This window comes from Belonocnema kinseyi, chromosome 4 (genome assembly GCF_010883055.1).
Source record: "Belonocnema kinseyi isolate 2016_QV_RU_SX_M_011 chromosome 4, B_treatae_v1, whole genome shotgun sequence".
In the NCBI taxonomy this organism is placed as follows: Eukaryota; Metazoa; Arthropoda; class Insecta; order Hymenoptera; family Cynipidae; genus Belonocnema; species Belonocnema kinseyi.
In genome coordinates this window covers 7,321,814-7,331,877 of record NC_046660.1, presented here as the reverse complement: position 1 = coordinate 7,331,877, position 10,064 = coordinate 7,321,814, and the positions used below count along the sequence as shown (strand labels likewise).

The 10,064-nt window shown below is 28.1% G+C and overlaps 1 protein-coding gene across 1 annotated transcript in view; it reads left to right on the top strand.

The window, feature by feature from the left end:
- Nucleotides 1-6,116, top strand: part of LOC117170732 — a 25,466-nt gene extending 19,350 nt beyond the window's left edge. Inside the window, exon 4 of the mRNA XM_033357764.1 lies at nt 5,494-6,116. Coding sequence (XP_033213655.1) covers nt 5,494-6,116 — 623 coding nt within the window. The remainder of the gene's footprint in view (nt 1-5,493) is intronic.
- The last annotated feature ends 3,948 nt before the right edge of the window (nt 6,117-10,064 follow it).

The window sequence follows — 10,064 nt, the reverse complement described above, 5'->3', positions numbered from 1 at the left end:
CGATATACCGCATATAAATATGTATAACTATCATGGTTGGCGATGATGAACTTCTGTATCTCGACGTAATTCAGAAAAAAGTGTTTCCAGTTAAGAAATAAAGTTGAAAAATTTGTCAAAGTGTTGAATCGTCGGCCTCATTTATGTTAAAACAAAAACTTGTTATTGAACCTCGTATAATTTCAAACACATGTAAAATCCGTTGAAAATAAAAACGTATATAATTTATGATTGAAATTTATTAATTTGCCTCATATTATTTAAATAGTTGTAATTTTTTATTTGGATCTTTCACTTTAGGACGTTAGTTTTTTTAATCGCGAGAGTTTCCGAGAACAGTCTTATCTTTAATCAGAATCAGTTTTTCCTCAAGCTGAACATTAGTATCTTTAAACTGGAACATCTTACTCTCAGAGTGGGCAATCTTACCCAGTGGGCACAAAATTTGGCGACGTCTTTATTATTAAAAATCATAGAAAACTATTCTATGATTTTTAATAATTGAACATTTTTTTAAGTTATATTGCAAAAAATTTGAAACGAAAAAATATTTTAATAAAAAAAATTTCTCTTGAAACTATATCGTGTTATTATTATAAACAAATTAAAAAATCAAGTGCCTTATTCAGACGTTTGTCGTCAGAAAATGTCGTTTTTTCGATGTCCATTTTTTTAAAATTAGGATACTCATAATAATTCCAGGAAAATTCATAATTTGTTGATAAGTTTTCTGATTTTTTTAACAAATTTAATAAACAAATGCATTATTTGGGCATTTGTCGATGGAAAAACTCGTTTTTTTAAATGTCAATCCTTTGAAGTTAAAAAAAAAGTTCTTTTGTTTTTAGTACTTACAGTTAGCCTACATAAGAAGGTTGGAATACAAATAATAATAAAACAATACATTTAATATTTGTTATAAATAAATACTATATATATGAAAAGTCGGGACACTCACGAGTCTGAAGAAAGTTCTACTTTCATTGCCAACAATTGACTTGAGGCTTCCATAATTATGCATTTGTTTATCAAATTTAAAAAAAAATCATCAGATTTATAAACAAATTATGAATTTTTCTATAATTATCATGAGGTTCCTAATTTAAAAAATTGACATAAAAAAATTCTGACCACAAATGCCTGAATAATGCATTTGTTTTTTAATTTTGTTTATAATATTAACAAAAATAGTCTTAACAGAAATTTTTTCCACTAAAGTATTGCTTCTATTCAAATTTTTTGCAAATAACTAATAAAAGACATAAGGTTCTTGAAAATTAGAGAAGATCTTTTCAACAAATAATTTGTTTATAAAAAAATTGTTTGTTTATTGTATCATTATGGAATATGTTTATATAATGTAAATTTATGACATCACAACTAAATTAAGAATTATGCGCAGCAACATTCTGACAACATTCTGGCAATTAGTTTTTCTTTAAATAAATTGTGTAAACGAAAAATCTGACTAAATTGTTTGCCAATTTTTTCATAAACATTCATTGTTTTTCGTTGCAACTTCATTTGTTCCATTTGAAATTTTACTATTGCTCCAAAAACGTATGCTGCTTTGGTTAAAAACTTGTTTCTCTAACTGAAAATTCTCTATTATATTCTTTGTTCAAATTTTTTTTTTATTAAAAAATTTATCTACTTTATTGAAAATTTGTCTTATTCTCGGTAGAAAATTAACTTTTTTGGTTAAAAATTTAATCATTAGGCTAAAAAGTACACTAAATAATTACATTTCAGACCAAATGAATGAATTTTCAACCAAAAGTATTAAATGTTTACAAAACAAATTGGCATGATTTTTAAGCCTACAAATTATTAATAACAAATTGATAGATCGTTTTTGAGTAAGCAACTTTTGTCTGTTTATTTTTTCCTTAACTTGTTTCGTTTTCCCAAAAACATAATTCGTTTATTTTCAATGCTATTTTTCAAGATATTAACAAAAATATCCATCTTAGCGAATTATAATAAATCAAAAATTTGTACCTTTTTTGGGTCAACAACTTTTGTTTATTAATTTTATTCGTACCTTTTGCTCTTTTTCAAAAATTAAATTTCTTTTGTAACGTTATTTTCAAATTGTTTAATTTTTGATTTATTTTTACGACCTCTTTGCTTAGAGAACAATTTTTATCCTTTCTTTTTCTTTTCTTGATTTTGTCGTTTGTCCAAAAATTAAATGTTTCATTTTAATTATTAATTTTGGCGAGGAAAAAAAAACAAATTCGCGTTTTGTGCGGTGAAAATGGGATCTCAGTGGGCACAATTTTTGGCGACGTCTTTACAACATCTTTACGAAAACTTTACGACATCCTATGTCCATGTCGTTAAGATGTCTTTACCATATCGTAGATAAGTCGTATGACCTGACGATCTCTTTATGATATCGCAAAGACACCAAAACGACACGGACATACGATGTCGTAAATATGTCGTAAAGATGACGTGAAGATGTCGTAAAGATGTTGCTAATCAACAAAATTTTGTATGCACGTAGCGAGCAAAAAAAATTTTATTCGAAAAGTGAAAATATTAAGGTGAAATTGATCACGTGTCTGAATAATTCTCTTGTTTTCATTTCAAACCAGCAACTTGTAAACGTTTTGTTGCAGAGGTGAAGATATTATCGGACAAATGCAGAAAAGCTTCTAAATTCATAGAAAAATATAAACGATAATTTATTAGGCATAATAAATTGTATAAGAATATTTAAAACTATTCCAAAAAATTTTGAAAGATATCTGAATTTTTTTAACCTAATGGAAAATTTTGAGTCAATTTAAAAATTACTTAGCAGTCTTAGACGTTATAAAGATTAGAAAAATATTTTTAAACTTAGAAATACTTCAAAATAATGTAAAATATTTTTAAATTTCTTTAGAAATTCAAAAAGAGCTCCACATCTTCGAAGCTGCCTTGAATTTTTCTAATATTTTGTAAAAAGCTGCGACGAGAATAAAAAGTTTAATTTTTGGACCAGACATTATAATCAGAATGTAGAAAAAATCTATTTTCTTAATCGGGCACTAGGGGAATAAATATCAACTGGGGTGCTTAAACGAATATTTTTTATTTTTTAAGGATTCTTGTTTTCTAGTTCAAAATTGCTAACATGTAATTAATTACTGTTAAAAGTTTATTTATTTAATAAGTGAAAAATAAGCCACCAAATATGAGTAGAAAATTACTCGTTCAAGTAGTCTACATATTTTTTGATTCAATATTGGAAAATGAATTGCTCGTTAGAAAAAAGTTATTTGTGTCTCTATATAACAATTAAAATCAGGTTATCGAAATGGACGAGATGAGAAATAAAAAATTTTAAGAAAATAACGCGATGGTGTTACATTCTTAATTCTATTGAAGTAATGAGTATGTCATTGTGGAATTGTAAACATGACATTGCACAAAGCTTGGCGACGTCGTTACGACATCTTTACGACAACTTTACGAAATCCTATGTTCATGGCATTAGGGCATCTTTACGATATCGTAAATAAGTCGTTTGATCTGACGATGTCTTTATGATATCGCAAATACACCGAAACGACATGGACATGGGATTTCGTAAAGTTGTCGTAAATATGTCGTAACGATGTCGTAAAGACGTTGCCACGTTTTTTGCCCACTGGTATCAAATTAAACAAAAATTAGGGGAAAAGCTATAGAAGTTTAAAAAAAATGTATTCATAATATCTTTTCAATTCGAACGCTGTTTTCCGCAAATCATTTTTCGTCTCGCTGCTTTAAGTTGGTGGAATGCCACTAGACTGATGGGTAAATATAGTGAAATTTAAAAATATTTGAGATTCCGTATATGCTTCATATCCGCATTTTTGTCGTTCAGGACTAGAAAAAAAATGTTTTCGAAAAAGAAAAAATGATCAAAGCTGTTTAGGTGACGAAATGTCAAACAAAGTAAAAAGTTAAACAGATTGTTCTATAAAGTGAGACGTCTCCACAAACTTCATCATTTACCTTCTAAAAAGCAAAGACTTAAAAAAAAATCAGTGGTTCCTATAGCTACATGTGGGCCAAAATGCTCATATGTGTAGTTTTCCTAATCACTATCGGTAAGGTTAATACTAACAACAATAAATAATCTAAAAATGAAATTTTTAATTTAATTATAACTTCTTAGCTCGAAGATAACGAATGCAGTAGAATAAAACACTGAAAAATTTTAGACCTTACATTCAGTAGTAGTATAAAAATCTATTTAAAAATCACTGAAAACCTTTAAAATAATCTTAAATACTTCCAATTATTCGAAACATCTTGAAATTTTTTGAAAAGTGCAGAATTCCTTAGATTTCTTAAGGACACTTAAAAATATTTCCGGTCCTTAGAAATTTTTTAAGATCCCTTTAAATTATTTAAATCATAAATTCTCTCTAATATCTTTAAATGCCCTTGTATTTTTTATTTTATTTTTTTTTTATTTTTTAAAATCCTCTGAAAACCATTAAAAGCTCTTGAAAATTATTGATAAATTCGAAGAATACACGAAAATATTTCAAATTCCTTGAATCCCTTTAAATAATTGGAATGGATCAAAAACTCCTTAGAATCCTTCAAACTCCTTGGAAGTACATTCAAATTATTCGAATCTACTGAAAATTCCTTAGAATCTTGCAAAATACCAAATAATATTTAAAAACCTCTGATATCTTTTAAAATCACTAACAAATTTCAGGAGGTCTTGAAAATTTCTTTGATTTGGTCAAATTATCCTCAATATTTGTAATCTCTCAAAATCCCAGTGGGCTCAAAATTTGGCGACTTTTTTACGACAATGTTACGACATCTTTACGACAACTTTACGACATAATATGTCCATGTTGTTTCGGTTTCTTTGCGATATCGTAAATAAGTCGTTTGATCTGACGATGTCTTTACGATATCGTTAAGACACCCTAACGATATGGACATAAGATGTCGTAAAATTGTCGTAACGATGTCTTAACGACGTTGTAAAGACTTCACCAAACTTTGTGCCCACTGAGATACCTTAAAATAATTGAAAATTTTTTAAAAGTTCTTTATAATTTTTTTGAAAATTTAAAATTAGTCTAAAGATTTTTAAATCCTTTAAAATCTATTTGAATTATTGGAATTTTTAAAATTTATGTGGAAGTTTTTAAAATACCCCAAATGGTGACTGAAGTGATCTTTTGATTTCAAAAATTTATAATGTGAAATTTTCATTTAAAAAAGTGATTTGAGATAAAAGTGACTTAAGATGACTGTTTGGCAGCCCTGATTATTATCGGCAGTTATTTCAAGTGATTCTTAAACAAATTCCCTGAATTTTGCCATTTTCTTTAAAAATTTCTGATTTTTGCCCGAGATTCGTATTACCTGAACTGCGGCCACTCTGTAAATATGTTCAAAAAAGATCTCCATTTGACTAAACAAAAATGATGGATAGATTATTTTGATGCTCCTAAATTCATGAACTTCTACTTAATTTTACAGACTTTAGCTCTCAAGCCCGGCAGGACAAAGGAAACGACATACCACAAAATCTTTCTCAATACCCTACATTTTTTCAGCATATTTTGGCCGATGGACAAGACCCTATCCTTCTTGAAAGGGCTAGAGTGCATGAAGAAGAGAGGGCTAAATTTATGGATTCATTAGAGGAAAATAAGTTGCAGGCTAAACGAGCGCAAATAGAGAATAATAGGGTTATCCGGAATGAAAGGGCTAAACTGAATCGACGTAAACAGGCTAAAGAGTTTTATGAAGCCCAGGCTCAATTGCGAGTATCATCGACAAAGCAGCCTCAAACTGCGCAACTTAATCATCAGATCGAGCATAATATTTCCGAAAATGATAACGAGGCTAAACGAATGAGAAAAGAGCCAAAGGGTAAAGAAGCAGGTTCTTCGAACATGCAGACTCAAGCTGGCCAGTCTCATCATCCGATCAACCCTAATTTTTCTGAAAATCACAAAGCTCAATCGCAATCTTCTTGGGCAATGCAGAATCAACATGGTCAATCTCATCCACCAGCTGGATCATCTTCTCCCAGTGAAGAAGATTATTCGCCGCTGATCCCAAACCTACATCCTAACCGATATACCGGATATGACTGAATTTTTATCTGCCATAGTCGGCAAAGTGGACCCAGTAGGCACAAAATTTGACGACGTCTTTAAGACATCGTTACTATGTCTTGACGACGTCGTAAAGACGTCGAAAAACTTTGTGCTCACTGGGTATCTCAAAGTGTTGAATCGTCGGCCTCATTTATATTAAAACAAAAATTTGTCATTGAATCGTGTATAATTTCAAACACATATAAAATCTGTTGAAAATAAAAACGTATATAATTTAACATTAGACTTTATTAATTGAGGAATTCTGGACAAGAACGCGACAGGCGCTCGAGAACGAGTAAAAGTATTGTCCAGGCTGTGACGTCAGGTATCAAAAGTGAAACTCGAAATGAATTTAGTTTATCAACTAATTAACCAATTTCTTTTTGAGTTCTATTCGTGACTATCTAGCGGAGGCGACAGTGTCCAAAAAGGGTCAAAAGTTCATTTCAAATGTTTTTTTTTAATCCGTATGAAAAACCACGTTTTTAGACATCGTTACGGCATCTTTACGACAAATTTACGACATCCTATGTCCATGTCGTATCGCTGTCTTTACGATGTCGTAAAGACATAGTCAGATCATGCGACTTATTCACGATACCGCAAAGACACCTTAACGACATGGACATAGGATGTCGTAAAGTTATCGTAAATATGTCGTAACGATGTCGTAAAGACGTCGCCAAACTTTGTGCCCACTGGGTGGCGTAGTCTTGGCCAAACCTATACTATAACCACACTCTGAAAACTAGGATTTGATTTAAGATTTGGCAATGAAATTTGGCTTGAAATAATAGTCATCTGTCAACAATTACTAATTCTGCTCAAACAAATTCTAAACATTAAAGTTCAAAAACCGAAACACAGTAGGGACAAATCAGGAATCCGTGGGCAAATAAGTTTTAGCCCAAACTATTGGATCGATTAACATTTTTTTTTAAATTAAAGCTAATGAAATTTCTAACAAAGTTGTTGAGGCATATTTTTTTTACATTGTAAATTTTGTTAGTTAACAATTAAAAGTTATCCAACAAAATCAAAGATACCTGTTTTGTGCAATTTCTGGATTTCAGAAAATTATTGTTATTTTTCAAACAGGACTATTTGAAAAATGCATAAAATTGTCATTTTTCATTAAAAGGACTTTGTTTTTACTTAAATGAACTTAAAATATGTTAAAAATACCTCATAATATAATACTGGGTTATAGCAAAAAATAATGTATATTTGTTTAAATAAATTAAATAAACATATTCATTGTATTTTTATTTTTCAACGTCATAACAGAGACCTAGCTTAAAAATTGTAGTCGCTTTCGTGAAAAACAATATAATCTTTCCATTTGAAAACAACTTTAAAATAATTTTTTTATTAAATTTGTTTAAAAATTGTGCATTGTTGTCTAAAAGCAAAATATCACAGTAAAAGCTCATTGGTTATAAACGTTTAATTAAGTTGTTTTAAAGAACCTAAATTCATCTACTAAAACAAATTATGATTTTGTTGATGACAAATTATGGTTTTGTTTATCACATTTTTTCAAAAAAATTACTAAAATTTTATTATTAAAATCATAACTATAGAGAGAAACTAGCAAGACAGTAGGGATTTATTTCTTTAAAAAAACGAAATCTATATGTTAAAAAATAGCAAAATAATAAATTTATTTATTTGATTTGTTTAAACACATATTCATTTTTTTATAACCAAGTATCATATCAAGAGATATTTTAAACATATCAGAAGTTTATGTTAAAAAAACTAATTCCTTTTACCGAAAAATGACAACATTATGCATTTATTAATTAATTTCGTTTAAGCAAATAATACTTTTTTTTAATGATAAATTTAGGCATTTTTTTAATGTATCTAAATTGTTTTTTCTTTGGATTTCGACTTAAAAAGGCACACCTGAAGTATTTATATTTCAGTTTTACTGAAAATCTCATTTTGGATGATTAATTCGTCTATAAAAATTGTAAAAATTTTTTTTAATATCGCATACTGCTAGAAAATATTCAAGGCAAGTTTTCCTACTAATTCTGTATATTTTCGCGAGAATTGAATAAATGATCAAAAAATGGCATCTTCGAAATTTAATTTTTTTAAATGGTAAATGGTGAAATAACCAAAATATGCTACTAATTTTATACAATACTAATTATACTAATTTATACTAACACTAATACTTATACTAATACTAATTTTATATACTAATTTTTACTAATTTTTAATTAAGTCTTTCAATTTTTTTCATAAATGTCGTTTTTCCGTCGACAAATTCCCAAATAATGCATTTGTTTATTAAATTTGAATAAAAAATCATTAAATTTATGAACCAATTCTGAATGTTGATGAAATTAACATAAAGTTTGTCAATTAAAATGACAAGCATCCAAAAAAAAACGAATTTTTCTTCTACAGATGTCTGAATAATGCATTTGTTTATTAAGTTTGTTTATAATATTAAAAAGAATATTTTAAAAGGACATTTTTCATTAAAATATTTTTTTCCATTGAAAAACCGTTAAAAATTTACTTTTTCCCCACTGAGCATCGTTAGGGTAGTTTACCCTAAAATTAAAAATTATAAGTATTGGTCCAGTGAAATATTTATTACCATTATTTAATTAATTTTTAATTGTTTACACCAATGAAATTTGTTTGAATAATTTTTGTAATTAAAATTATTAATATTTCTTCAGTGGAATATTAATTAACAATGTTCGATTAATTTTAGTTCTTCACATTTTTCAAAATAAAAATTATTACTTAAATATTACTGATAAATTATTAATTATCAAATGAATTATTAATCAGTAATTAATTTTTGGTGATAAATATTTTACTAAACCCACAGAAATCTTTTTTCTTTTTAAAAAATCGAACCGAAATTATTTAAACAAATTCCATTTGTTTAAATAATTGGGAATTAATGCACTAATGTTGATAAATATTCCATTAGATCAATAGTTAGCATTTTTAAGGGAAAAAACGAATTTTCAGAAAAATAATTATTCATAAAAATTCCATTTGTTTAAACAGTTAAAAATTAATGAACCAATGTTATTAAATATTTCACTAAACTAATAGTAATAATTTGAAGGGGCAAACAAATTTTGAAGAAAAAAATTTAAACAAATTCCATTTGTTTAAATAATATAAAAATTAGATAGATAGGAAAATCCAAATCAAAACCACTATTAAAATAGAAAAATAAAAATTAGACAAATTTCACAGCCCTGTAAATGTCTTTCAAATGATCTTGATGTAACGACCATTCTTAAGGTCCTGTTAAATTAAGTTTTTGCGCAAAATTTGTTCAGGAGATTTTTCTAAATTCGAGAAACTTTGAATTCCGAAAATATAGAAAGTTTGGAAATTAAAAAAAATTTAATTCTAAAAGTCAAAATCTCTTGAGTTATCTTCTGAATCCATGGAATTTAAGCAATTCGTAAAATTCTCAGAATTAATTTTATTCACGGAATTCATAGAATTTATGTAAGGTCTGGTCGCTCGGAATTGCGGGTTTCAGAGAATTATCGTAATTCGCGGAATGCCTGGAATAAAGGAATTCACGAGATTCAAAGAATTTATAGAATTCATGGAATGCACGGAATTCAAAGTATTTACGGCATTCACAGAATTCACGGCATTTAAAAATTCAATGAATTTACGAAATTCAGGTATTTTACGGAATTAAAAAAAAAAATCAGGAATTCACGGTATTCATGGATATCACGGAATTCACGGCTATCACGAAATTCAGGGAATTCATGGAATTCACGGAATTCATGTGATCTAGGGAATTCATGCAATTCAAGGAATTGAACTAATTGGACTAATTGGTGGAATGTATGGAATTGATGGTAAATTTCTTGAATTCCATAAATTCCATGAACTCCGTGAATTTCATGAATTCCTCGAATTCCATGAAGTCTG